At 58.2% G+C, this 27881-nt stretch overlaps 10 protein-coding genes across 10 annotated transcripts; 6 read left to right on the forward strand and 4 right to left on the reverse strand.

The window, feature by feature from the left end:
• Positions 1 to 320: 320 nt before the first annotated feature.
• Positions 321 to 3264, reverse strand: SPSK_03021 (uncharacterized protein; the record flags this gene model as incomplete). The annotated part of the gene is made up of 2 exons (XM_016729865.1): positions 321 to 2789; positions 2860 to 3264. The coding sequence occupies 2 exons, from the start codon at positions 3262 to 3264 to the stop codon at positions 321 to 323; spliced, it is 2874 nt and encodes a 957-aa protein (XP_016585028.1).
• Positions 3265 to 5214: 1950 nt separating this feature from the next.
• Positions 5215 to 5886, forward strand: SPSK_03627 (uncharacterized protein; the record flags this gene model as incomplete). The annotated part of the gene is made up of 1 exon (XM_016730464.1): positions 5215 to 5886. The coding sequence occupies one exon, from the start codon at positions 5215 to 5217 to the stop codon at positions 5884 to 5886; it is 672 nt and encodes a 223-aa protein (XP_016585029.1).
• A 618-nt stretch (positions 5887 to 6504) lies between these two features.
• Positions 6505 to 10541, reverse strand: SPSK_02942 (RhoGAP group protein; the record flags this gene model as incomplete). The annotated part of the gene is made up of 5 exons (XM_016729789.1): positions 6505 to 6651; positions 6714 to 6847; positions 6913 to 8946; positions 9028 to 10359; positions 10436 to 10541. 5 exons carry the CDS (start codon positions 10539 to 10541, stop codon positions 6505 to 6507), a joined length of 3753 nt encoding a protein of 1250 aa, XP_016585030.1.
• Positions 10542 to 11167: 626 nt separating this feature from the next.
• On the forward strand, positions 11168 to 11524 carry SPSK_03742 (uncharacterized protein; the record flags this gene model as incomplete). The annotated part of the gene is made up of 2 exons (XM_016730576.1): positions 11168 to 11270; positions 11301 to 11524. 2 exons carry the CDS (start codon positions 11168 to 11170, stop codon positions 11522 to 11524), a joined length of 327 nt encoding a protein of 108 aa, XP_016585031.1.
• A 2958-nt stretch (positions 11525 to 14482) lies between these two features.
• Positions 14483 to 15692, forward strand: SPSK_03427 (saccharopine dehydrogenase (NAD+, L-lysine forming); the record flags this gene model as incomplete). The annotated part of the gene is made up of 2 exons (XM_016730265.1): positions 14483 to 14543; positions 14629 to 15692. 2 exons carry the CDS (start codon positions 14483 to 14485, stop codon positions 15690 to 15692), a joined length of 1125 nt encoding a protein of 374 aa, XP_016585032.1.
• Positions 15693 to 17631: 1939 nt separating this feature from the next.
• SPSK_02969 (HEAT repeat containing protein) lies at positions 17632 to 21279 on the reverse strand (the record flags this gene model as incomplete). Its single annotated transcript, XM_016729815.1, has 1 exon — positions 17632 to 21279. The coding sequence occupies one exon, from the start codon at positions 21277 to 21279 to the stop codon at positions 17632 to 17634; it is 3648 nt and encodes a 1215-aa protein (XP_016585033.1).
• A 98-nt stretch (positions 21280 to 21377) lies between these two features.
• SPSK_03786 (uncharacterized protein) lies at positions 21378 to 21650 on the forward strand (the record flags this gene model as incomplete). The annotated part of the gene is made up of 1 exon (XM_016730620.1): positions 21378 to 21650. The coding sequence occupies one exon, from the start codon at positions 21378 to 21380 to the stop codon at positions 21648 to 21650; it is 273 nt and encodes a 90-aa protein (XP_016585034.1).
• A 734-nt stretch (positions 21651 to 22384) lies between these two features.
• On the forward strand, positions 22385 to 23317 carry SPSK_03534 (PBSP domain protein; the record flags this gene model as incomplete). The annotated part of the gene is made up of 1 exon (XM_016730372.1): positions 22385 to 23317. The coding sequence occupies one exon, from the start codon at positions 22385 to 22387 to the stop codon at positions 23315 to 23317; it is 933 nt and encodes a 310-aa protein (XP_016585035.1).
• Positions 23318 to 23713: 396 nt separating this feature from the next.
• On the forward strand, positions 23714 to 26644 carry SPSK_03024 (uncharacterized protein; the record flags this gene model as incomplete). Its single annotated transcript, XM_016729868.1, has 1 exon — positions 23714 to 26644. One exon carries the CDS (start codon positions 23714 to 23716, stop codon positions 26642 to 26644), a length of 2931 nt encoding a protein of 976 aa, XP_016585036.1.
• Positions 26645 to 26892: 248 nt separating this feature from the next.
• SPSK_03540 (enoyl-CoA hydratase) lies at positions 26893 to 27818 on the reverse strand (the record flags this gene model as incomplete). The annotated part of the gene is made up of 2 exons (XM_016730378.1): positions 26893 to 27526; positions 27619 to 27818. The coding sequence occupies 2 exons, from the start codon at positions 27816 to 27818 to the stop codon at positions 26893 to 26895; spliced, it is 834 nt and encodes a 277-aa protein (XP_016585037.1).
• Between the last annotated feature and the right edge of the window lie 63 nt (positions 27819 to 27881).

Consider the following 27881-nt stretch of genomic DNA (forward strand, 5'->3'; position numbering starts at 1 on the left):
AATGAATGAATGGTCTAACAATAGAGTGGGGGAAAATATACTCCTCGTTTGAGGACGCCGGCACATAAATATACAAATGTACATTAACCAAGGTATGTCTCTAAATGGAGAAAACCAGATAGATATTATGATAACCAAATATATATATATATATATATTGAATTGATAGGATTGAGCTGAATTGTAGGGTATATATAATCCTATAAGGCACCTTAAATTTGTCCATCCAAAACGTGAATATACAGGGAATGATAGTGGTGGGAGATGGTCGGTGGATTGTCCCATTCGACAAAAGATTCACCACCGTAGGAAACTTATTTTCAAATGTCAGGGGTTTCCCTGTCGGCCCCCTCAGGAGCCACGTTCTTCTCGACTTCGAGTGACCGCAGGCGTTGCGATAGGAGTCCCTCGCAAGCAGCCGGGCTACCGCTTACGAAAGCGTTTCCGCCATAGCCGATATCGCCTTTACTGAGCTTCTTGTACAGAGGCAAAGCAGGAGACGTGACCGTCGTGGTGCCTGTAGAGCTGCTGCTGCTGCTTTCTTCCATGCTTTTCGAGTTGTGGCTCTTGCCGGTAGTTGTCTGATCCAGACTGTTTGCAGGACCAAATCCAAGTGCTGCAACGGATGGCGAACCCAGTGGCTGGTCAAATCTGACGAAAGGACGACCGCCAATCGCATTGCTTTCAGTCTGGTCGAAAGGCAGCTGACCGACTATACCGTGGTTGGACCAGGAGCGCGAGGACACAGCAGGCTTTGGTAAGGCCGATTGCGTTGGGATGGCGGGCACAAGTGGGTGCTGGACGCCAAACGCGTCAAAGGCTTGCGACATGGCATTGGCAGTGAATGACAAGCCCGAACTGCGCCGTCGGTACGCTTTCTCGGCAGCAAGAGCGGCTCCCGGGCCGTTCCCGCCCACGTGGTAACCACTACCACCGGCAATACCCGCAGGCGGGTGCATCACGCGGATGGGCTTGTAGGGCGAATAGAGGGGCTCAGGAAAGGTCAGTTCGTTTCTCAGCTTCTCTTTTCCGTCCGGTACGCGATTGGCAAAAACAACTCGGATGCTTTTGTAGAGATAGTAGCGCCCACGCGAAGGACAGCAAATATGCAAGTGAATCAGGTACCGCAAAATGGGGCGATCAGATGACGTGTCGCTCGTGGCTGGCAGGTTGTCGATAATCGGACCGGCCGAGTAACTGCGCTGTCGAATGAACGTTTTCGTGCCTGCCTCCATCCCGGTCAAGTCGTAGGGGACCAAGAACAGCTTAACGGCCGTCTTATTCTGGTTTTTGATAATGATTTGAAGTTGGCCCTGTTCTGGAATGCGGTAGGAGCCGCCTGGCGGGACTTTGGGGCCATGCGGACGTCTCTTATGAGAACGAGACGCAGTAGCAGTTGGTTTGTTCGCCTCTGTATCGGATAGATCGAGTCGCTCCACATGCATGTCTTCCATGACAATCTCGTCTCCATTCGGATTGCCCTCCACTGGACGGGCAAGATTGTGGCTTTCTCCCGCATTGGTTGTGCCGTTCGTTCCGCCCTGCTTGAACTGTTCCGGTCGGGTGCGCGAGGCGGTCCGTCGACTGGGCATCATTGCCTTGCGTTTTGATCGTTGCTCGGCGCCTGAATTGGGCAATCCATTCTCGAGGTCGACCATGCCCACATAGGGACTGGGGCCGTCTTCGGCTTTGGACCGGCCGTAGGATGTTGTTGCGTAGCTGTAAAAGACGGCTGAGAATGGAAGCGTGACGTGTGCTGGGCAGCGAAGACCGGGTTTGCACTTGGCTCCCAGGCCCAGAACGCCGATTTGAGCGAGGAAATCAAGCGGCTTCGACGGCGTTGTAGACATACGGCCACGGAGAATGCTCTCTTCGTAAGAGCCAACCATGGACGCATGCTGAAGGGGGGACGAGTCCAAGGTGAACGACGGTCTTCGGGAACGTGAGAGTAGCGGTGTCTGAGGGGTAGATGCGGAGTTGAAAGTCGGAGGGAAATGGTCGATATTGTAGTTGGAGGTCGTAGAAAGTGATCTACGAGGCTGGTGTGCCTGGTAGGGAAGCGTGTTCTCACGGCGTAGGTTTCCTGACAGTGGGCGGGGGTGCGGGTGCGATATGATTGGGACAGAGTAAGGGGATGACTGCAAGTGGCGATTGTGAGAGAATGTCAGCGTATGCCGCCTTGCATTCGCTCTACTGCCAGCGGCTCTCTGTGTCGGGCTACTGCCAAGGGCAATGTCGATGTGGTCCATGGGGAGGCTGCTATCCCCCCCGTCGTCTTCGTCGTAGTTGCTCTGGGACTGCACAAGCGGGCTCGTTGGTGGCATGTAGACAAAGCTAGAGGAGATTGACGACGACGGTGACGGTACATTGGATCGGAACACACCAAGCTCCGCCAGCGCAGACGCAGGAGGAGACCGGTGATCGAACGAAAATGGCGTGTAGTGCCGAGGCGGTGAGGTTGCTACCCAAGGCGAGGGAGAGACGTCTGCCGCAGGTCCTGGCCGGGGTAGTCCGGTAGGGCGGGCTTCCGTTTCTTCAGACGTTCGGGCCTGGCGTCTACTGGACGTGCTCTGAGTGAAATCGCCGCTGTGCAAAGCCGACCGTGGCCGTTCGATATTCAGGCCGTCTTCCAGTCTGGCGGCAGCCTCGGCGTTGTGGTCGTGTGCCTCTAATGGAATCCGTTCAGGGGTGATATCGGCCGCAGGAAGCAGCGTCGTTGACGTTATTATGTCTGCCGATGGAGGCCTGGGACTTTGAGTAGGAGTCCGCTTGTGATACATTGACTCGATCTGCGCGGAAGAGTATTAGCAAAAGGTATCCTGAATCAGGAGCCTGTTGACAGTACAGAGAAACACTCACATGTCGGTTTGGGATCCAAGTCGGGCTCTCGCCTCGCTTGATCCTTTCGATTAGCTCCGCACGATCGGTGACCTGTTCAGAGGCATCTCGACTGGGCGGTGTGCGGGGCGGGGATGGGTCAGCAAAGCCGTGCTGGGCGTCGGAGGCCGGCGAAGGCTGTAAAACAAACGATCGAGGCAGGGGTGACGGAGTGTCAGGGAGCGGGCCTTCGCACAAGTCGGTCCGTATGCTCTCTTCGGACATCCTACGGGACACAAAGGGAGATGTGGGAATGGAGATGGGTTTTGAGGGAGTGCTGACACGTTCGGATTCGGAGGGAGGTGACGGCCGTGGCGGTGGAGACGGTTCCTTTGGAGGAAGCTCGCCGCTTTGGGCGAGTTCCATCGTATCCTCAAACATCGGCATGTTGTCAGGGAGCCCTGGTGGGAGCTCAGACTTCAGGGATCGATTTTGGACGAGAGCGAAGGAGACGAAATAGGCGAGATTCAGCTGCCTGGTAATCCGATCCCCGTCTCCGGCTCAGACGGGGAGGATCAAGCAGTAAAGTCAAACAGATATTGGTGACTGGTGGAAAGATAAGGACAGTGTCTGGTGTGGTGATACTCAGATCATGCTGGAAATCGTTCTGTGAGAAGCTGAGGCGTAGCGAGTTGTCGAGTTAAAAGGCCGTTTGAACACGCGAGGGCAATAGCATATGCCGGAGTGAATGCTTGTGAGAACCACCAGGTTGTATGTGAAGATGAGAGTGAAGATCACGTTTTCGAGCCCAAGCGAAACAGCACAGCGTCCGTTACGGCTATCGATCTTGCAATAAAGGATAGCTCTGCCCGTGGTCCTTTGTCTGTGCAGCCGGTGGTTAGGTGCGGCCTCTACTGTCGGTTGTGCATGGGCAGCTGCGTCTGCATGCAGGTGTATGCAGGGAAAGCCAGCCTAACGAAGCAGCGGTCAACTGTGAACGGCTGTGAATGGCATCGTTGGTGGAGATAATGGCGCCGGACCGGTTTCGGCGTTATGGTCGTTCTGGAGAACGAAAGTGGAGAGCGCTTGGGAGAAAAGGAAGGTCGTTCATGAGACAATGGGCGATGGCCAACGCCTGAAGGGCAATGACGGGATATGCGGGATGCAGTTGAGATAAAAATAAGTAGATGTGAGGAGAGGATGTTATGAAAAGAGAGGAAGAGGGAATAGAAGTAGGACGAGAATTGAGTGGTGTTGCATCGCAGGGGAGTGAGGAAGCAACGACTGGACGGTACGACCTGGACAGGCAGGAGCAGAGGAGGAGGAAGGCCTGGGTTTGTGGCCCACTAGGACTGGTCAAAGAGGAAGGCGTGACGCTCGCTCATCTGCTTTTATTGACGTCAGGGCAAACTGGTTTAGCTTGCGGAGTGGTGCAAGAAGCAGAAGCAAGCCCAACACCGGCAGGAGCAAACTTGGTCATGCGTACAATAAGTACTATGTTTGGGAAGCGACCACCAACTGCCCCAACCGACTCAAATATTGGTTTAACGCCCTCCCGTCAGTCAATCTAAGGAAGGCACGGAGCATGGTTATGCAGAAGCGACTCAAAAGTGGCAACCGCTCCTCAGTCCACTGTCTCTCGTGTGCCCTACTTGCTGTAACGCCACTGCCAGTTGAACAGTGTGACTCAAAGATTTTGCTGGCAAAAGGTGCACGCATCAAAACGGAAAGTGCCCCACAAGCACCCACCCAATTGGCACTGAAACAATTCACTGTTGAGCACTATCTGACCCATTACGAATTACCGCGAGACCGCCCATTAAAAGTCAGTGGGTCTGGCCCCCATTTAAAACACGAAACAAAGATCGGGTTTCTTCATGGCACCACCTTTGAACCTGCTGTGTATGGTGCTGAAAGAAGCCTCAAGCCAAGCCAAAGTACGCTAAACATGCACCTGTACGGTTGGCTCGTTAATAAGGCCCAAAAGGCCTGCAAACACCCCAAGCGAGACGCCACAAAAAGCTGGCCGCCTTTTACTGCCGGTAGAAAGAGGACTGTATAAATAAGATGGGAGTCTAAAATAGTAAATGCGGCCAGGAGACTAAGTTGGGGAGACGAACATAGTGTCGTCGAGAGGAATCCTTCTTGCAGGCAAACTGGCACCTAAAATACGGGACATTGGGCGTTATTTGGGGGCATTGCCGCCAAAGCCGCCTGTGGCAACAGAAGACAGCCCCTAATGGGTGGGACCATACCTATCGATAAGTCCCGTCTTATCGCGACTGCCAAAAAAAAAGTCGCGGAGTGTCTGCACAGCGTGTCCAACGGCACCTGGACATCGACCACCTGCACCCACTCTATTGCAACCACAAGCCTCACCTCACACCCACAAATACAATGGGCAAACGATCCGCCGACGACGCAGGCAGCAGTGCCGCCGCACCCCACAAGGCCAAGCGCTCCCGCACCGGCATCCGCGCCGCGCTGCCCACCTCGGACGATGCCTGGCGCCGGAAGCTCGAGCGTGCCAAGGAGTCCAACGTGATCCGGGCCAAGACGCTGCAGACGTACGCAAAAGTGAAGGCGCGGGCGCTGGCGGCGGAGGATGGAAAGGCAGCATCAAAACAAGTAGCCGGTGAGGAGGAGGCGGCGGCAGTGGCGGCACCCGCATCCATGCACCCTGAGCGTCAAGCACGCATCGACGACACAGAGGAAGCGGGTGGGAGTGGACGGGACGACAAGCCGGCCGAGCGACAGCGTCCACAGCGCGGCCCTGGGGCCCGGCCGGCGAAACGGCCACAGTCCTTCTTCCAGAAAGCCCAAGAGGAGGCGGCACAGAAAAAGGCCGAGGCCGAAGCACGACAGGCGGAGTTTGCGCGCAGGGCAGCTGAGCGTGAAGAGGCGCGGGCGCGGCGGGCACGGCACCAAAAGGCCATGGCCAAGGCACGGCGGGTGGATACACACAAAGGCGGTCGAAACGGCGGCGGTGGCGGAGACAACCAGCGGCGGAAACTCGGTCGCGAAAGTGGAGTGCTGCTCGACCGAGTGCGCAAGATGATGGGGAAATAACGGACTGTCTGGGCACATTTGTTTCTTTCTTGTATACATACTATTTTGCCATTGTTTCTACCTTAGCATAGCACGGATATCAAAAGCGTCAAGGGAATCGTCTAGCAAAGCTCACACAAACTTGCATTTTAAACTATAGTATAGACTTGATCTTTGCAAAGAGAAAAACAGCAAACGGATATCATTAAATGTCCTGTCATTGAACGAAAAAAACAACATGCTTGCCCGCCCTCAAAGGGGAGGCCAAGCGCGAGAAAGCAAAAAGGTGAGCGTGGGGATTGTACACAATAGGGGGCTGTGTACGGTCCAAAGTAACGACCCAGTCCCCTCATCCCAAACAGATTCGTCGTCGTAAACGCTTCGACAAGTCCAATGACGTAGGAAAAGTAGAGGAATAATAGCAAACGTTTCAGAAAGACCAAAAAGGAAACACCAAATGGTCGGCGGGGGGGTCGAAACGATATAAACGGCCCAGAAAAACGCCATGAGGATCTCAAAATCACAAGTGAATCCCAGGAGAATAACACAGTCACAATAAACAAATACACGCTTTTACAATATGTACACGAGCAGGGAGAGTGGGCCGAGTGAGTCGAAAGTGCGGACGTGTGTCGCTCCTCATGCTTCGGAAAAGATGGAGTGGCTGTTCTCAATGACAAACTGGATCGAGAGGTTCTTGGAGTGCATGTCGGACATTTCTCTCTCCAGGTTCTCGGTGTGGAGAATAGTCGGTGCAAACACCACTGCCAAGTTCTTGGGAGGCATCTATCATCAGTTAGAAATGCTTTTTCAGTAGAGGGACCCGGAAATGGCGTCCAGAGACGTACCAAGTTCTCGCGTTCGCGGTTGGCAACACGGGCAAGGTGGAACATGAGGAACTCAAGACAATCGCGGTGCTTGGGTGGCAGCGTGTTGAATGTCCTGCGCAGGTGGGCACAGCGCTCTGTGGTGTCCACAATGTCTGGTTTGTTAGCACGACGCTATTCGTGTGTTTCCTGCATGTCCGGAAAGGCAACTGCAACTTACTGATCGACTCCAGCACACTGTCATATACCTCAAACGTCAACAGCGGGTTGGGCAGCTTGCGGAAGTACTGCTTCAGCACGCTTGTCACCGCTGTGATGTCGAGACCCGGGTCCGAGATATCGTAGTCCTCCTGCTTCTCGAACCCTTCTTGGATCGCCTTGACCTGCGAGTTGCCGCCCGTCTTGCGATAGATGCCCTCGATGTCCATGCCGCGCAGCTCAACTTCCTCGATGCAGCGCGTCACGACACTGGGGATCTGCCGGCGCTCGTAGTCAGCACGCTCGACGAGGTCGGAGCCGAACAGCGTGCTCGGTGACTCCGCCACAGGTGGGCCTTCCTTGTTCATTAGGCTGGCAGCTGTACCAGACTTGGGTACGCCCGACTTCTTGGAGAAGAAGCCAAACCCGCCGTTGGCATTGCCAGGACCGCTCGCGCCACCGGACACTCCACCGGGAATGGGACCGGAAATGGGGCCGCTGATGCCACGGCCGCCGACACCACCGCTGCTACCGGCGCCACCAACACCGCTGCCCGTGGATCCAAAATCACCAGGCCCACGGTTGATCTGCTGCGCCGTCTGGGCGCCAAAGGCAGTCGGCGAGTCGACAGAGGCCACCGTCATGTTGTACGGCAGGCCAATGCTATCGCCCGTCAAGCCCTGGTATGGACCACCCCGCTGCTGCTCGCGGTCGTTTTGGAAGGCGCCGACCGCGCGGTTGACACCCTTGGTCAGGTTCTGGGCCACCGTCTTGGAGCCCTTCTTCCAGTTGAACTTGCGCACTTGGCCCTTGCGGATGTTTACGACCGTCGGACCGGACTCGACAATCGGCTCCTCGCCATCCGTGCCGATCAGCGTGGCGTTGGTCGACGTCTGGATGCTGGCTGTGTCCAGGTTCATCGACGAGATCGAAGGGCCTTTGTGACTGTGGTAGATGCCCAGGCCGTTGGGCGACTTGGCCTGCTCGGGGCCAACCTGGGACTTGAAGCGCTCCTGGATCTGGTGTGTCAGGTCGTTGTTCATGTCAGCCAACTGGGCGTTCTTGGACGACAGCTGTTCGAACTCGAGCAGCGCACGGTCGCGGTTCGCCACCGCCTGGTTCTTCTCCTCGATCAGCGCGTCGCGTTCCGCATGAAGCTGCTCAATCGTCACGGCCATGGTACTTTGCAGCTCGTTCAGCCTCTGCACAAAGTCCTTGATGGCTGAGTCCTCGAGCTCCTTGGCGTCGATGGGTTGCTTCGTCGTCTTGGCGCGCTCGACGTAGCCGGCCAGCGCCTCGAGCTGGCGAATCATAATCTCGGCCTGGGTGTCCAGTACGGAGACTGTGCGCCGCTTCTCCAAAAGCTTCTTGTTGAGGGACTTGAGATCCTTCTCGGCACCAAACTGGCGCTCCAGCTCAGCCACTCTCTGTTCTGAGTTGCGTAGACGACGCTTGAGCAGGGCCGGGTCCTCCTGGGTGGCACCTCCCGACAGCGAGATGGGGCTGCTGATGTCGCGGGCGCCCGAGTCTTCGACAATCGGTGTCTTGGGCCAGCGCGGCGATGCAGTGGCACGGGTGGTCTCGCTGAGACTGCGGTTGTGGCCGCGCGGCGAGATGCCGTTGCCGTGGTTCAGGTTGCTTGATTCGGCGCTGCTGTTGCGGCCGTGCCGGACGGCGTTCGAAACGCGGCGGAGAATGGAAGAGGAGCTCTCATCGGTGCCAAGTATGCGGGCCATGTCTTCGTCCATGCTAAAGTCGCCACCGTTGCTCCAGCGCGGGAGTTTAGGTGACGGGCCCTTGGGAGGCGACTGAGGTTCGCTGCTTGACACGGTGCTGCTGGCCACAGACTCATTGCTCGGTGTGTGAAACGACCCAATCGGGGGAGCAGGGGCAGCGGTTGGTGGGACGGGTGGCGCACGAGGCTGCATGTAGGTGTCACTCAACTTGTGTTCCTGCATAGCGGGGCGAGGAACAGGCGGAGGTGCCAGCGCAGGCTGCGGGATCTCGTCTGCAGGCGATGGCTTGCCGAGGGGACTTGAAATAGGCATGCCATTGACTGGACAGAGATGGGGTGTTAGTATGTTGAATGCAAATAAGAAATGCGAAAGGTATGGGGAAATGACGGTGTTGGTCTTACCAGTACGGGCGGAGGCCGGCAGCTCCTTTCTTGAGATGGGACCTCCACGGACATGCTGGTCGCTGCTCTGGCTCGGCCGGCTGGTGGGGGTTGTCAGGCCGCTCGAATCGGGGTACTCATCGCCGTCCTGCGCCTGCCGCGTGTCTTGCGATGAGCGGCCACCGATGCTCGATGCCGACGTCGAAGCAGGCGGCGACGCCGTGTTCTCCTTGTCCCGCCGAGACGCCTTAGGCGTGTCAAACTCAAGGGCGTTTCCGAGTGAGTTGTTCGCTTGTGAATTAGTCCGCGAGTTTGCCGTTGCTTTCTTGCTCTTAGGCGCCTCCTGCAACTTGAACTCTTCGCCGCGGCCTTTGGACGGCGCGGCGTGCTTGTGGTCTTCGCCGGCGCTGCTGGTGCCGGAAGACAAGACGCTGCGATCCGTTCTCGAGTTCTTTGACAGCTTGCGCGAAAGCAAGTCTTTGGAGGTCGTGCCACTGCTGTCGTAGTCGGGTGTAGCGGTTGAGCCTGGCGGGATAGCCTTCTCCTGGAAGGCGATGTGCGGTGTCGAGGCTTGCGAGTCGCCGCTCTTGCCGTCTGAAAAGTAATCCGACCGCTCCTTTCCCTTCTTGGGGTCGGACAGCGAGTCAGATACAGACCGAGGCGTGGCGGAAAGGCCGGGACTAGGATCGAGGGCCACAGGGATGAAGAAGGACTCGGTATCGCTCGCGCCTAGGTCGACGTTGCCGCCAAATATGGCAGAGCTGCGGTTGTTGCGGTAGTTGGACGGCGGTAGGGTGAGCGAAGGTTTGGAGCCGGTCAAACTGTCTCTCGTGCCGCTGGGCGGGGCATCCGTCGACGAACGTTCTGGAGACCGGTCTGGGCGAATGCTGCTGCTGAGGGACGAGGGTTCGTTTCGTGGGTAGGGCACTCTGGGGCGTGGCGAGAGTTCCGTGGGCGTCTGGGGTGGCAGGGCAGGCAACGACTTGTCTGTGATCATTGGTGAGCCGTCTTTTTCTCGCGCTTTGGCCTGCGCGGCGGCTTTGTGCTTTTTCCGACGACGGGCCATGAGAGACTCGTGGCAGCTCATGCAAAAGATGCCTTGGGACGTGCGAGCATAGCGTAGGTTCTCGATTTTGCGCTTGCAGTTCCGGCAGCGGAAACAGGTAGCACAAAAGGCCTGTTCGCCCGTCAGGATGGCCAAGTCTTCGATTTTGTTGCCACATGCGCTGCAGCTGTACGTGCAGTTGTTGCAGATGAGCGAGCCGTCGCCGAGGAGGAGGAGGTTGGCGTCGGAGTCGAGGAGGGTACCGCAGGAGTTGCAGCGAAAACAGTTGAGATGCCACCTATGGCCGGCTGTCATGGGAGTGGTTAGTTCGTGGTTCAACTATCAGACGAATACGACAAAGACGCTACAGTCGAGTCGACTTACCAAGCTCAAAGGCTTTGCCTTCCTCAAGAATCTCGCCGCAACCCTTGCAGGGGAAGATGTCGTCGGCCTCCATTGTGTTGTCCAGGTATTCGTCTAGGGCCGCCATGATTTATAAGAGGCCGTGGGAGGATAAGGCCCCGCGCGACCCCACAAAGATAGAACGCGGTAGGTAGATGCGATCAGGAATGATGTCGACAGTCGCGACAGAGAGTGGTCGAAACGGCACAGAGCGGCCGTGGAACGACCATGGGAAGACGAACGTGGCGTGCGCAATGATCGATGCTGCCGAAAGAACGGCTTGCGTGTCCGAGATATGACACCCAGAAAGCTGGCTTTGGCGGCACGCGAGATACTGCCCAGAGAAGGATGTCGTAGAGGCAAGAAAGAAGCGACGTTAGGATGGAGGAGAACGAAGAGCAGAGATACGGAGAACTGTGCACGTTGAATGGGTTCGGAAGGGATGATGCGTAGTGAGGCTGAAAACAGCGGCAGTGAGACGGAGGGAGGCGAAAACAAGAGATTCCAAAAAAATGCAGGCCGGGTTCGAGAGCCCAAGGTATAGCCAGCGAAAGAGAAAGAGAAGCAAAAAGAGGCAAAGATGAAACGTCGTAGAGGAAAGAAGACCGCCAGCACAGAACAAAATGAGGCCAGAGCCTTTGCAAAAGAAACAGGAATGAAAGATGGGGTTCCGCCTAAGAAAAAAGAAACGACAAAGCAAGCCACGGGAGGGAAATGCTCGGGGCGCGATGGGACTCTGAGCCGAACCAGTTAGCCGCTATCCGCATGTCGTGGCGCGATGGGAGATGGGGAGCGAGTGAGGAGAAAAAAAAGGATTGTATGTAGAAAGAGAAATTTCGTGATGAAGCGTCGTGGAAAGTCGCGGCGACGTTTCGGGCGAGAAGGGCGCAACGCAGGGTTGGGTGGGCAAGTACGCACACACGCACGGTGGGCGGCGGACGGCAGGAGCGAGGGACAAGGGACGTGGACGAGGACGTGGACGTGGAAGGTGCTGGTGTGGACTCAGACAACGTGCGTGGGCGTGTGGGAAAGTGGGAGTGGAATATGAGGGCAGGCGCGGATGGTGGGTAATCAAGAGAATGGAAGAAGTGGACTGCGGCATGGGCACGATGAGAGAAAGAGCGGTCCAGGGTCGACAGGGTTGGAAAGAGCAACCAGGGGCACACACTAAGAAATTGGACGTTTCGAGAGCATCAACACCGCCAACGCCATCCCCGTTTACAGGTGTAAATTAGCAGGTGGACAGGCACTAGTAAAGAATTACAGTGGACCAGCCCAAGTTCACGGGTGATTCATTGGACCCTAGGGGCGTATACGATACGAACAGACAGTATTACTGGTAATTCAACGGGCGAGGGAGAGAAGACTCTTCTAGCCAGGGGTATTTACGACACAGATTAGCACAAAAGGTCTGGTGGTTCTGGTGGTTGTGGTGGGTTTCACACCAACCACGACTTCTGGGCGCTCCCAGGGCGAATATGGCGGTCTTTTGGGACAAATACGAGCGCAATAGGGTGTTTTGCCAGTGCTAGCGGCCGTTGGGCTGCGGGAGTGCGGACTGCTGTATGGGGCGGTGGTGCAATGGTCGACGGACGGCAAGAGTAGAAATACTGCTTCCGTTCAAGGTTGAAAGGGGGGACGAGGAATGGAGGGGAGAGAGGGGAGAGCGAGACCGATATGGATGGAGCTTGGGAAAGTGAGTTGGGAGGCGATGTGGAGTAAGGCAGGGGTAGCAGCATTTGGAGCCCAAGAAATGTGGTGGTTCAGTACAGATGGCGGTGGGCTTCGTGGATAATCTTCAACAGGTGTCAATACGACGCAGGAGTTTGGCGAGGGTGGACCAGAAGGTGCCGTTTGGGAAGATGCAAAGACATCAACAGACGGGCGGAACAGACAATACTTCACGTCGATGCATGTATGAATTATAGAGTACGATGCTCTATGGATGCTCCGCAGGGCTAGATACATATAAACAGACGACGAAGTTCGGCGGCAGACAACCAGGACAGGCGTGGCCTGGCCAAGTGTTGAATACAGAATTTTTACGCCCAAGTATCTGGGTTACGACAGTTAAGATACGTCTTAGGAGGTCAACAGTTTTGGGTGGCCCATGTCAGGCCCTGGGTGTGAGTGGACAACCGCAACCATTGCAAACCAAGCTAGTCAGAGCAGGGGCTGACAAGAGTGCGTCGTCGAGACATGCAAGAGCAGAGACGAGATTCGGTAGGGATGCAGCACCAAAAGGGCAAAGATGGGCAAAATATGGACAGCACCGCCAAGAGGTACAACAGCGAAATGCAGTGTGACAGGGGTTGGACGAGGACAGAAGAAGGAGAAGAGAAACAGAAACAAAAAATAAAACATAAAAACAAAATCAGAAACAGAAACAGGATCGAGTGGCGGCTATCGGCTTCTATCACCGTGATAGAGGCGAAACGGTTGGCATTATACAGAGGTTGGAAGACGAGAAATAAGAGCAGCACAGTGACAAAAGGGAGACCAAGCAACGCCGGGTACAACAGTATTCCTGGCGTAACCAGACTAACAGGTATCTCCATCCGTCGTACAGTATACAGTTGAATTGGCGACAGCAGATGGGAGACAGGACGCAGGAGACGGAGGCCAGGCCAGGGTTGGAAACTGTACGATGTACGATGCAGCATGCACGAGCAGGAGTCAGTATCTGATTTGCAGGCTACTGTACAACTTGCATGCTGCGAGGAGAAGAGAGAAAAGGGGTAAAATATGGTTCAAGCAGGTACAGATGCGAATACACAACATATAAGGCAGGATATCGAGTACGGTACGGTGCAGGACAGAGAAAACGGGAAGGGAAACGTGATGAGAGGTCGGGATAGAGTCGAGGGCCCGAAACCCCCATGTGGCACGATGCTGCAGAAACAACAAAGGAAACAATAATGGAGAGCCAAGAAATAGAAACAAAACACTAACGTGGCGTGGAGAAGAGGCAGGGAACGAAACGAGAGAAAGGAGGGAAAGGAAAGCTGCAGAGACGAGGCGCGAATATCACGACCGGCCTAGTGTGGATGCAGAACTGGAGAAGGTCGTATTAGCGAGGCAGGCCGTGCGACAGGCGCTGGCGCTGCGCGTTGGATAGGGGTCGTTTGCCGCCAGGGGTGTGGTGGGTGTGGAAGCGGGTGGGTATGCCCTTTTGGATGTGCGCTAGGGAAGGGGGGGGAACAGGCGGGCGTTTCCAAAACAAGCGACCAGCACACGGCCCTGGAGCTGAAGAGCGATGGATCCACAGGCGAGGAATGGGAAGTGGCCAGAGGCAAGAGGCAAGAGGCGGTTTATTTGACAGCCGGAAGGCAGGAACGTCTCCGCAAATTCAACCAGGGCAGGAACAACTGCATTCGTCAGCTCCTCACAGCCGCCCTATCCAGCCTCATGCGTCCGTCAGGCACTCGATGGACGCCATGCTCTACGTCGTACGTGCTCCGTCGTACGCACTCCGTCGCCCGTTGTGTCTTCATCTCTATCTGAATAAATTAGAGTACCTAGCGCCCAGCAGGAAATTGACCTCGTTTATCTGCTGCCAACCGTGTCGGGTGCCAACGCGTAACTGCGGCGCTGCCGGCCCTCCCCATTCCGCGGAACTTGGGCGTCAGAAACAAGAAAACAAGACCGCGGAAGACAGGAATATACACGTACTTTACCCCAACTATGCGTACCGTCGGTGTGCTGAGATGTTAATTGCAACAGGCGGTCGACTGTTGGTGAGTTGTATCACGTGACGCACCTCACAGTTAGGCTTGGAACAGGAACAGGAACAGAAACATGCTGCTTGACCCGCTAGCCCAATGCAGATTAGTCATTTCCTAATTCGGGCTAAGTCCACCTCTGAGGTGTGATTCACCTGCAATTGAGATTTTTTCGAGCTGCGTCGGCTGTGTGTCATACATCACCGCCACTGTTGGCAAAAGCTTCCCGTCTCTTTCTGGTCCAGTTCGTCTTTTTGTTCCTCTCCTTTTTCCAACTAAACACCACATAATCACGTCAACCATCACAATGGCACCGACAATTATTCACCTCAGAGCCGAGACCAAGCCGCTAGAACGCCGTTCGCCGTGTATGTTTTTCCTCTTGCAATTCCCCACCATCGTGCTGGCGTGTGTTCCCTTATCTTTGGCCCGAAGCTCACCATCCGTCTGCAGTGTCGCCGGCATCGGCCAAGGCTCTGCTCGACGCCGGCTACGTGCTGCACATTGAGCGCTCGTCGGACCGCATCTACAAGGACAGCGAGTACGAGGCCGTCGGCGCCGAGATGGTGCCGGCCGGCACTTGGGTCAACGCCCCCACCGACCACATCATCCTCGGCCTCAAGGAAATCACCGACGGCGACACGCCGCTGCCGCACAACTACATCCACTTCCAGCACTGCTTCAAGAAGCAGGACGGCTGGGCCGAGGCCCTCTCGCGCTTCGCGCGCGGCAATGGCCGGCTGTACGATCTCGAGTTCCTCGTCGAGCCGAATGGCCGCCGCGTGGCTGCGTTTGGCTACTGGGCCGGCTACGCCGGCACTGCCATTGCCCTGCTCGCCTGGGCGCACCAGATCCTGCGCCCGGGCACCCCGCAGAGCGCCGTGCCCGTGTTCGACAGCGCCCCGGCGCTGGCCGACCATGTCAAGGCCGCCATGGCGCCAGCCATTGCCGCCAACAAGGGCGAGCTGCCCCGTGCCATTGTCATTGGTGCGCTGGGCCGCTGCGGCAAGGGCGCCCGCGACTTTTGTGTGGCGGCCGGCCTGCCCAAGGAGAACATTCTCGAGTGGGACCTGCCCGAGACCAAGCGGGGCGGCCCCTTTGAGGAGGTGGCCACGTCGGACATTTTCATCAACTGCGTGTATCTGGGCGCGGCGCGCATCCCGCCGTTTGTCACGTTCGAGTCGCTGGCAGCCGCCGGCGCCAACCGCCGGCTGCGTGTCATCTGCGATGTCAGCTGCGACCCCAACAGCGCCAACAACCCGATCCCCCTGTACTCGACCTACAGCTCCTTCACCAGCCCGACGGTGCCCGTTTCGCAGGCCGTCGACGGCCCCGAGCTGCGCGTGATTGCCATTGACCACCTGCCGACGCTGGTGGCCCGCGAGTCGAGCGACGAGTTCTCGCAGCTGCTGCTGCCGAGCCTGCTGACGCTCGACAAGCGCCAGACCGAGGGCGTGTGGACGCGTGCCCAGAAGACCTTTGAGGACCGCGTCAGCGAGCTGCCCAAGAGCAGCTAGATTGTGCAGGAAGAGAACATGTGGGTGGGAAAGGCTCTGAGACACCTCTTCTGAGTTGGATGTTGCCAGTTCGCCCTGTTTCGCTTTGCTTTTGTGGATAGATCAAAAGGATAGAAAGGGGCGGAAACGGAATGACGAGACACGAAAAGTTGGCGTTCAGCCTTGCAACAAATTGCCTGCCAAAGTGTCAGCTACATCAACCGTCACACTCACAACCCAGTAATACGTCGTAAAGCCACCGATGCAGTTGGACAAACGTGACAACAGAGAGGACACAGCCAATTCGACTGTTGCACTCAGACAGCCACAAGTAACAGTGTTTTGTGCGGCCTTCAAGACTCCACAAAGGCGCGTCGCGCGCAAACTATGGCAGGGCTGTCCCTGCAGCCCGCTCGGTGTTTCAGGTAGAGTGGTATTGACCAACGTGTCGCAACTGTGGTTCTTTTTTTGTTATTTGGTGGTTTTTGTTCTTGGGTGGCCTTTGAGTACTTCCGTACATCGTACTCCGTAGTCCTTTTGAGCTGACGCTCCCGCCTTCCTCACTCCGTCCTGGCAGCTTCCTCTTCTGGCCCTGTGCCTGGGCTGCAACACTAGTGCCTGCGCTAGCGGTTGTTCAGCGTACTCAGTGCAAGGGGCTGGAAGGAACCTGAGTGGCTGCTGGCCTGTTTAGTGAACATGGCCAGGGCCCGTCGGACCCCTGGGTCGATCCGCAAAGAGTGGCCCCCCTTTTTGTTTGTCCTCTGGTTCCTGTGTTTGACGACCAACGAGCTTCGTGTTCGCACACATGCTGTTTTCTTTTCCAGAAGCCGACGGATGATCGCCCGTCTCGCCTCGCATTGACTTGATCGGGCAGGAACGGACACGAACAGCCAGGGCCATTCTTTCTGCTGGGAATGACGGGCTTTCGCCTGCGTGATTTTCTCTCCGAAACGGCAGGACATCAGAAGAAAGGAACGGCAGGTGCGGATGGCAATAGACAAACGGGGGAAGGAAGGGGAAGGGGCGAAGACGTCGGGGAAAGAACGAGGCTGACGATGCAATGGAACAACACCCCCCCCCACCCCAGGTATTCAGTAAATACAACATATAAAATCCAGAAGCCCACTTGATCGTCGACAGCATTCTGCGGGATCACCTTTGGCGACCGCTGGTCCGTCAGTGTCTGTTCGCCAGGGCGCGCGGGCCGCCATTGCAACCTTTTTTTTTTTTCCTCCCTTTTGCATTTCACATTTCACTTTGTATTTCCGTTTCCGCAGCCCTGTGTACATACAAAAGCTCCGCAATTCAGCCACTCTGGAATACAACGTAATATAAGATATGTTACAGCAATCTTGAAAGTGTTTCCCCCCAGTCACAACCGTCCGAGAATACGTTGGGATGCGGCAAGTGACCTGAGAGAGACCATCGTACGCGACGTCCATACCCAGAGGAAGCTGTAGCTTGATAGGACATGTCCAATGGAGACTGCATAACCGAGAGGATCTCACGTCGTCCCGAAGAGCGCGGGCAGACGAATTGCAGACGGTGAGCTTTTCTGCATAACGAAGAGGTGCATATAGAAAATAATAAAACAATGACGAAGACTGAAAAGACGACCGAAGGGATGACAAACGGTTTTCTCTCTTTCTGGGAAGGTGTTGTGAAAGCAGAATCTTTTTTAACAAAGTAAAATAGATATTACAATTAGTCACTACAAAAGAAAATGGAACAGAGGTAATCATACGAAATAAATGAAAAGTAAGACGAAGACTAAAAAAAAATGAAAAAAATGAAAAAATAAAAAGAAATCAGGAAAAAAAGACAAAAGAAACAGAAAGAAAATAAAAATACAGGAAACTGGAAACAATGTGGCCCCATGTACACAAAAATATTCCTATTTTTGCAGACAAATAAAAGTACACCTGTCCCGTTTATCAACCCCCCCCCTTGACTGACAGCCTCACACGGACTGCTCCCGTTGTCGTTTCACAATGTAGTATGTAATGAGCGACTTCGGGTCGTCTTTGACACCTCGCAGCGCGCCCCAGAACCGGGCATCGCCTACCCGCTCATGCATGGCGACGCACAGTTGCACCGCGTCCATGCGCACGCCCGACTCGCTGCTCTCGATGCACCGCTGCGCGAGGCCCGACAGCTGTGCCAGCTCCGTGTCTGTCGGGTAAAAGTCCGGGCGCGCGTCCACAAGCACCTTGAGCACGTGGAGGCCCATGCTGAGCGAGTGCGGCGAGGTGATGGCCTTGACCTTGCCGGGAGGCACAGGACCGGCAGCGCCGTGCGGGCCGTCGTTCTGGTCCGTCAGCGCCCGTGTCAGGACCAGCGCAATCTCGGCCGCGTCGCCCAACGTCACCAGCTCGTCCGCCAGCAGCTCCAGCCCGGCCACCATGTGGGCGCGCGCGTCGTACCCGGCCCGCGCCGCGAGCAGGGCCTCGAGGCCGCGCGAGATGTGCGGCTGGAAGTTGTCGCGGGACTTCTTGAGGAGCAGCTTGATCGTCGCCAGGATCTGCGCCTTGACGTCCTGCACCTTTTCGGGCGGCACGTTGGTCACGGGCGACTCGAGGTAGGCAAAGAGGCCGAGCAGCAGAGCGTCGAACCGCTCGTCCGTAAAGAGTGCGGCCGCGCCCGTCTTTGTTGTCATGCCGTTGCTGATGGCCGAGTTGCTGGCCTCCCGGATGATGCCCTGCAATTTGCGGAAGCCGTGCACGTCCAGGGCCTGGGCCTTGACCTTGGCAATGCCGCTGTCGAGTAGCCGCGCGTTCTGCTTTGCCTTTTCCGGTAATGATGGGAACAGAGCGGGCGAGGCAGTGGGCTCCAGCCGTGTTGTGTCGGTGGTTGTCGTCGCGGAAGCAGCGTCAGCAGACATGGTCGACGCTACAGCCAAACCGGCACCCTCGTCCGGCAGCCGGGCCAGGTTGCCCGCGTCTTCGTTGACCGGTCTGTCTTCTAGCACCGTAGGTGCAAAGATTGTCGCCGTGGGAGTGGCCGTGGACTGGTCTTCCGAGAAAGGATCCTCATACACCTTAAGCGGTGGTGACATGACCATGGCACTCAAGGCATCGTCGTCGTCCACGGGGGCGGGACCGGCAGCAGGGGCTGCTTTTCTTGCCGCTGCAGGCTTGGTCGGTGTGGGGGACGTGGGTGTAGCAGAGCGCTCCAGAGGGAGTTCGATTTCGACTTCAGGGGCCTTCTCCATGATTTCTAACTCTGGTTCTGGCTCGGCTTCCGGCACCGGTTCGGGTGCATGCGCGGGCTTGTTGCGAACCCGCGACGGGCTCGTCGAGGCTGGGGGAGCATGCGTCGCCTTATGACCTGCTACACCGCGAACTGCGCCAGGCTTGGGCTTCGCCGGGCTGGTTCGTGGAGACGATGCTGTCGCCGTCGCGCCGGGTCTGTGCGCCCCGCCAGCGGCGGTTTTGGTGACAGGCGGTGCGGCAACTGCGCGAGACGGCGTCAGCAGGTTTGAGTCGCTCGCCGTGGTTTGGTGGCCTGGCCGGGTTCGCGGTCCTGGCACGGCGCCTGGCCCTGTCCGCTTAGGAGAGGCGCCCAGCGTTTTCGGTGTGATCGCCGCCTTGGAGCGCAGCCGCTCTGGAGGACTGGAATGTTCGGCCGACGGATGGTCGTGTGTGCGCACCGAGTACGGGCCCGCCGTGGCCGGCCGCGCATGCAGCTCGGGCCTCCGCCGCGTGGGCCGCACGGGCGCAACTGACAGACCACCTTCGCCGCGCTGACGACCAAACTTGGCCTCTGCCGTCCCTGATGACGGGGCCGCTGACGACGAAGCCGAGGCATTGGATGAGCCGGAGACGGTCCGCACCGGCGAGAAATGAGCCATGGCCGACCCAGGCCGTGCAGGGAGGTGGCGCGATGCCAGCGTTTCTTTCTTCTTGGCTAGCATCGCCTCGCGCAGCGAGGGCTTGGACGCGCCGGTCGTGCTCTTGGAGAAACCCAGGCCAGGACGCGCCTTGTCGGCGGCCGCGCCCTCGGGCTTTTTGGGCGAGTTGGGGTTGTTCGAGTCGTTTTGGAGGAGCTTCTGGGCCGTGCTATCGAGGCCAGTCATGATGACCTCGGCCCGTGCTGGCCAGACGCCGGCAAAGCACCAGTAGGTGGCACGCATACGCTCACGCACGCCGGGGTTGGGGTCCAGCAGGCCCTTCTTGATGCATTTCTCAATCAGGTCCAAGCCGCCCGAGTGCTCCACATGGTTCTTGTGGTGCATCTCCTTGGTGATGATGGTCTTGACCCAGCCCGACGCGTAGGTACGCGGCTGGACATTCTTGTCCTGGCACGCACCCCAGACGTGTTGGAGGATGCGTGTGCTGTATGTGGCTTTGGCGATGATGGCCTCGACGGTGGTGTTTGCCAGCTGCGAGCTGATCTTCTTGGTGCCCGCAGACAGCTTGACAAGCGTCTGCAGCAGAATCTCGACCATGGGGTCGATGCCGGGGCCGAACGTCGTGGCCATGTCCTGAATCAGACTGCAGCCCTCCTTGCACAGACTGGTGCGCAGGGTGACGATGGCCTTGATGATGCCGTCGAGCAGCGCGCGGGCGTTGTTCAAAAAGGCGTCGGCATAGTCGGCAGCGTTTCCGGCCAGAAGACGGCGCAGCCGTGTGACGCTCTCCTCGCGCTTCAGCCAGTTCTGCTCCGTCTCCTTGCCCTCGAACCAGACGTGCATCTCCTTAAAAATGTCGTCGAGCTCGCGCTGCGTGTTGACGTACGCTGGCTCGACGGACTCGGCACGGCTGACGTCGGGCATGGGCGTGATGGGCCGCTCGCTGAGAGACGAGACGCTGGCGGCAAAGCTCGAGGCCGTCGACAGAGGAGCCTGGGGCCGCACGGCGCGTGCGGAGTCGGGGCGCGGGGCAGGCTCCGCCACGGCAGACGACGACGCAGAAGAGGCGCCGGTGGGCGCCAGCTCCTTGACAATGGCCTGTTCAATGGCAGGCCGCACCTTGAAGTTCTTGAGCTGCTTCTTGAGGTCGGTCTTGGCGGCGCTGGGCGCGCCGCGGAACAGCTCGATGACCGTGGCTTTGGCGGCGTCGCGCACCATGCCGTCGGCGTCCTCGAGCAGCTCCATCAGCACAGGGACGTAGGCGCGAAAGGGCAGGCTGTGCTCGTGGTGCATCTGCAACAGCCACTGCATGCTGGTCTCCTTGGCGCGTGGGTTCTTGCCCGTCATGGCGGTGTTGCGCAGCGAGCGCTCGACGTCCATGGGCGCGGCCTGGTACAGCGTGACGAGCGACTGCTGCGCGAGCGAACGGTACTTTTCCTTGACGTCGCCGAGCTTTTCGACGATAAGCGGCAGCGTGCGCGCCGCTTCCTTGGCTAGAAATTTGGGTTCCTGACGGGACAACCGCGTCAGCAGGTGGTTGAGGCCCGTGAAGCCGGCATTGACGAGGGCGGCGTGTTGCGAGGAAGAGGCGGTGCGCAGGGCCTCAAAGAGGACGGGGATCGCATGGTCGGGCACGTTGTGCTGCTTGATGCCCGACTTGGCGGCGGTGACGAGCTGCACCTTGGTCTCAACAGAGGCGTCGGTGCGCAAAACACCCAGAAGCTCGTTGACCTGGTCGAGGGTGATCTTATCGGCCATGGCGGGTAGGTCGAGGACGGTGGAGGCGGGGAGCGCGAAAGGGGGCACGTCGGCGACGCGCGGGTCCGGTATTTGCGGCCGTCAATGCAACGGCGTGAATGGCCCGTCGTGCAGTCGTAGTTGAAACGAGTCGCAAGAATTGGTCGTATCTGGTCGTCGTTGTGTCGTCGTCGAATTTGCTTACTCAATATCAGGATGACTATGACCTGGGATGCGATGCGGCTGCAGGACGCAAACAAACAGGGTTCCTCGCGTCGGCCAACGCACGGCACACACGGCGGTCTGTGGACCACGTTGCGCTTTGGGGGGGTGGGGAGTGGGAGGAATGGAGGGGGGTTGGGCGTGTGCACTCCGTCGTGAGGTGTGGTTGAGGAATGAAGCCTCTGAATATCTCGATAGGGGAGAAAATAGCGTGTGGGTATGATGTGGCTCGACGGGCCACAGGGAAGGAGCCACCCAGATCGCCAAAATTAAAGTGTCCAGAGTGTTTTGCGTCAACAAAGCCAAAACAGGAAACCGCAACTCGGCACATCGCCCTGTGCCTGCACCTGCCTCGCCAAAGCTGTCTTACCCCTATGTTTGGCGGTCCCCGCCACTACCTCGTGTTGGTGGTCTCTCCAGCCGCGTCTGTTGCTGTAGCAAAGTGCGCTAGTGCCCTGAAGTCGCGTTCTGTGGCGTTTTAGCGGCTGGGGCGGGCTTGGCCGCTGGTAAGACACTAGTGGTTGTAGTGGTTGTAGTGGCTACTTCTGACCACTGAAGAGCCCTGTATTTGGGCGATACGGCCCCGCGTTTTGCCATGTCTGAAAGCTCTGGTAGTCAAAGCTGGCAGCCTCTTTCGCCTGGAAAGGGGCTATGGGAGGTGCCTTTTGTAGTCGGTACTTTTAGCGGATGCCCATCGTTGTAAGGCGCTCCTTCTCGCTTACAGAACGTTGCACGATGCCTCAAACGACACGACACAGACAGCGACCAACACAATATATTTAACCATCCAGCCAGAGACACTTGCGGGACCGCACGTTGCTTCTCCGTCCAGTGCCCAGCCAACCCGAATAGCCTGCCCCTTCTTGCAGTTCTCTGCACTCCCAACTCGTCCCCCGCACATCTCATGACGGTCAAACGTGTGCTGGTCAACCGTCCCAAGTCTACTCTCGACGACACGGCGACGATGACGGCTGACAGCGGAAACGAGACGTCTGTGGCATCCAGCACAGCTGCTCCGCCGGCTCCGACGCCGATGCCGCCAGAGGGCAGTTTGAGCGAGGCCGCTGGCAGCCGCGTAGCCGATGCACGGTCCAGCGACAGCGACCGCATCACCGAGCCGCCGGCGTACCCCAAGCCGAAGCTGCGCCTCGAGATCCGGGATGTCAACCACGAGGGTGCCGATGTGTTCCTGGGCGCCGTAAACGTGTCTGCCGTGCTGCAGCAGGCTGTGGGCAACGTGCAGCGCCTGCTGTACGGCCGCAATGCCTGGTACGCTGACCCAGAGACGCACATCACGCCGACCCGCTCCGTCACGGTGATTCTGCGCGACATGGACGGCGTAGCCTACACGACGGGCTCGGAGCTCGACGGCGACCACAAGGAGATCCACTTCAGCTTGCGGTACATTGCGGGCATCCAGCCGCGGAAGCAGCGGGCCACGGCCGAGATTGCCGGCGTGCTGACGCACGAGCTGGTGCACTGCTACCAATGGGACGGCCACGGCACGTGCCCCGGCGGACTGGTCGAAGGCATTGCCGACTGGGTGCGGCTCAAGTGTGCGCTGTCGCCGCCGCACTGGAAGCGCGAGCCTGCGGCGATTGGCCGTTGGGATGGCGGCTACCAGCACACGGCGTACTTTTTGGAGTACTTGGAACGGCGGTTCGGTGACGGCACAGTGCGCCGCATCAACGAGAAGCTGCGGCTGGAGCATTATGATGGCGCCGCCTTCTGGCCGGGACTACTGGGCCACAAAGTCGAGAAACTGTGGGACGATTATGTAGATGCTGTTAAGAACGACCGGCCAGAGGCGACGGGTGTGTCGACGTCTGGGATATAGTAGACGCTACGGCAAAGTGTGAGATGTAGCGAGCGAGATGTAAGACAAATAATATTTTTGCAATATTTTCGAAGTATATGAGGCCATGTTATCTCTTTGGTTGTCTATTTGTCTCAATATATTATAGGACATTGGGATTGTGCCGTGTCGTTAGCCCATAGCGCCTTCCTTGCAAACTACGACCACTAATGTGCGCGGCCCTGCCCTATTGGCCAATCCACTATCCCAACAACCCCCTGGCACCTTCCCGCTGGTGGTGGAGCTGCACACGTATCATCTCACGCCCACAAAACAGTCGACCATCACCGTCTTGCAGCCATTGCATCACCCAACACTCGACGAAGCCGGCCTCATCGCTCTTCCCGCCGCCCATTTCGCCCATTTCCCGACGCCGCGATGGTCGCCGCCGAACCAGACGTCGGTCTTCTGACGTCCTCGGCCCAGATCTTCTCGTCCAAACACACCCTCCCCCAGATCCGCGCCATCCACAAAAGCCTCCATGTCCAGGTCGACGACAAAGCCACCCGCCTGCGAACGCAGGTCGGCGGCTCCTACCGCGAGCTGCTTGGTACGGCCGAGACCATTGTGCAGATGCGCACCGACATGGAGGGCGCCCAGTCCACGCTGGCCGGCATGGGCGGGCGCTGTGGCCGTGCCGTTGTGGGCGGCAAAGTGACGGCGCTGGCCTCTTTTGTCGACCACGAGCAGGAGCAGTCTGCCCTGAGCCTGGCTGCTCGCGCACGGCTGCTCGAGGCCTGTTCGCGCACTGTCGGCCGCCTGCTGTCGCGCTCGAACCCAGACTACAGCGCCGGCCACGCCTCCAAGACGGGCAAATCCGCTCGACAACAACGGAACCACTACCGCCAGCAGCGGCAGCAGCAGCAGCAGTATCAAAGCTGGGGAGAGCGGTTGATGCTGGCGTCCAAAGTTCTTGTGCTGAGCCGGCTCTTGTTGTCTGGCATAAACGACACGAACGGCGACCCGCCCCGCACAATATCAAGATCAAAGCAGGCAGCACTGCAGGACGCCGCCGTGCTCGCGTCCATCGAAGCGTCTAAGCGGTCACTCGGCAGCCTGCGACGGCGGCTCCGAGACATGATTGAAGTTGTTGAGCGTGCGGTCCCTGCGTCCGCCTTGGACAAGTCAACAGCGGCAGCGGACGACGCCGACGAGGTCGAGGACGTTGACGTCGACGACGACAACAACAACAGAATAGGTGGTGGTGCCAACGACGAGGACGAAGACAACGATGGCAGCATTACACGAGAGCAGCGAGACAGACACCATACCGTATCTGCAGCAGCGCCAGCACGAGATGACCTTTTGCGCGCCCTTTGTGCCCACAGCCTGGCCACCACCTCGGGCGCTCGCGATGTCTTGTGGCAGCTCTTACACGTCCGCAGCCAGGCCATGGCACTCGCTTTTGAGATGGACGAAGAAGAGCACCAGAACAACCAACAGAGTGAACCGGGACAGCCGCAGCAGCAGCAGCAGCCGTCGGACCACCGGGCGTCGTGGAAGGCCGACAACGTGCTGCGTGGCCTGGCACTCTACACCAAGACCCTCCTGGACGTGCAGGCCTTGCTGCCGCACCGGCTGCCCGAGGCCCTGCTGGGCCTGAAGCGGCGGGCGCTGCTCGACGACGACGCCCTGCGCCAGGTCGAGGGTCTGCGCCTGGATGTGTATGCCCGCTGGTGCGGCGAGGACGTGCAGTACTTTAAGCCCTACATCCGCCACGACGACCTCGATGCCACCCAGGCCCGTGACATGCTCGCCAAGTGGGCCGAGCGTGGCAGCGAGGTGTTTGTGGCGGGCCTCCAGCGAGCCCTGGAACAGCAGCCACCGGCCGACGCATCGTCTGAAAAGCCGGCACAAGGCACTCCATTGGTGATTCGGCGGTACCTCGACATGCACGCCATTGTGGACCTGCGCACGCGCGTGCTGCAGCTCTGGATCCGCGACAGTAGCAAGGCGCGCGGCTTCGATCCGTCGGAGCTGCTCGACAAGATCCGTGCCGTCTTCAACCAGCAGATGCTGCAGGTGCTCGCCACCAAGGCTGGCAAGCTGCGGCTGGTCGGGTCCGAGGTCGCTGCCACGCTCGCCTCGTGGCAGGACGGTGTGACGGACCGCCACGCGCAGCTGTGGGGCACAAACAGTAGCAGTACCAAGCACGACGACCATCAGGCCATTGACACGGACCTGTCCGAGGGCGCTGTGGCCTTTGTCCGCGACGTCGTCACGCGCCTGCATGGCCGCAGCGATGCTGTCGCCAAGGCTGTTGCCTCGTACGTGACCTGGCGTCATGTCGTCGACGATGTTGCTGCCGTCGTTGACCAGCTGCGGCGGCAGCGCTGGGACAATGACGTGGACGACATTGTCGAGGACGAGGACACGATTGCGCAGCGCCAGCAGCTGTTGAGCAAGGACGACCCACAGACACTGCACGACCGGCTCGAGGCAGCCCTCGACACTGCCTTCCAGGAGCTCAATGCTCAAATCACGACCGAATGGGCGGCTGTCGCCTCGTCCGACGATCTGGCACCGACCACCAAGGGCAACATTGCCATGTACCTCGTGCGCGTGCTGCGCGAGATTCGCAGTCGGCGGCCGGCCACGTCGTCCGCGTCGGCAGCCACAAGACAGCTCGGCTTGGCCATCATCCCCGAACTGCACGCGGCCATTGTCCGCGTCGTTGTTGCCCCGCCGCTGGAGCAGTTTACCCGCACGACGTTGACACGCAAGACGGTGGCCGGTCGCGTTCTCTGGGATGCCATGGGCCAGTCGGCCGCTCTGCCCTCGACCCCGTCGCCTGGTGTCTTCAAATTTTTGCGCGACCTGTCGACCGCCATGGGCACGGCCGGCATGGACCTTTGGAGCCCGGCCGCCGTTGCCCAGCTGAAGCAGCAGGTCTCCCAGCAGCTCGGTGAACAGTGGACCGCGCTGCTGGAGACGGCCGACTACCTCCAGGAGGACAGTGACACGACTCTACAAACGGAAAATCAAAAGGAGGCGAGCGCGGCGTCTGGTGGAGAGAAGCAAGATGCTGCATCCACAACCACATTGTCCACGGACGACCGGAAGGATCTGCTGAAGCAATGGCTCTTTGACGTCGCCTGGCTGCGGTGCAGTCTGGGCAGTGACGCCGGCAAGACAGACAAGACGAAGAAGCGAGGCATGGTCGAACTGGAAGACGCAGTGTTCCGACGCACGGGCCTGCCCGAGGAAGAGTCCAACGACAGTGGCAGCAAGACGCCACGGCAGCGCATCACCAAGGCTGCGCAGGAGTACTGGAAGAAGACGAGCCTACTTTTTGGACTGTTGGCATAGACAAAAAAATAAATAAACGGAGAGCCGCAGACGGAGACACAATCGGTAGTATATGTACAATGAATAAAGAACCAATGATGATACAAGAAAAGAGATTTCAATACAATTCACAACATCCAAGATCCCGATGTGATTGATGGCCATCCAAAATTAGCATTTGCGCTGTACATTTCGTTCTATGAGTCTCTTTGTCTTTTCTTTTCGTTTTTTCTTCTTTTCTTCTTTTTGTTTTCACCGTGACATTAGCTTTACAGTTTGTGCCGCTTCTCGCCCATGGCCAGCTTGCGGAACTCCTCCTGCGGCACGCCGGTCATGAAGCGATCCAGACCGGCAAACACCTCGCTGACGTTCTGGCGGTCCAGCGTCTCGTCGTCGGCGCGGCGTATCAGCCGCTTGATGCCCAACATCGAGTCGCCAATTAGGTGGTCGCCTAGGCGGTCGTCGATCTCGCGGAGCACGCGCTTGTGGAAAGCCGCGTCGGACGCGGCGTCCTCGCCGTCAAAGATGGCATTGACAAAGCCCGTCTGCAGCAGCTCGGCGCTCGAGATGCGCTTGCTCATAATCAGGGCCTCGTTGGCCTTGGAGCGGCCGAGGCGCTGCACAAGACCCAGCGACGCACCGCCCTCGGCGACGAGACCGAGCGAGCTGAAGGGCGTCAGCAAAAAGGTCGAGGGCGTGCAGTAGACAAAGTCGGCGAAACCGACGAGCGCCGCCGACAGGCCGATGGCCGGGCCGTTCAGGCCGACGACCAGGATCTTGGGGTGCGTGTAGAAGGCGCGGGCAATGTTGAGGTTGTTGGCCACAAACGAGCGCAGCCAGTGCTGGTGGGCGTCACGGCCTTGGCCGAGGGGGGTGCCCTCTGCAAGGGAGACGTCGGCGCCGCTATTCTGTTAGCAAATGATTGACCCAGCAAGAGAGGAAAAAAAACATCAAAAATCCCCCCCAAAAAAACCATCACACCGGTATGTACTCACGCGGAAAAGAAGCGGCCGTTGGCCGTCAGAAGAGTGACATAGATGTCGTCGCGCTTGGCAATCTCGCTGAGCTTGACGGCCAGGTCATAGTACTGGCCCAGCGACAGCGCGTTGAGTTTCTTGGCGTTGTCAATGGTCAGGACGGCGACGCGGCCCTCATAGGACACGCGGATGACATCGGGGTCGGCGTTGTCAGACATGGCGGCGATTGGAGACGTAGATGAGACGTTGTGGTTGTAGGAGAAAAAGTGTTGTGAAAGGAA

This window comes from Sporothrix schenckii (assembly GCF_000961545.1).
Source record: "Sporothrix schenckii 1099-18 chromosome Unknown Cont47, whole genome shotgun sequence".
Taxonomy (NCBI): Eukaryota; Fungi; Ascomycota; class Sordariomycetes; order Ophiostomatales; family Ophiostomataceae; genus Sporothrix; species Sporothrix schenckii.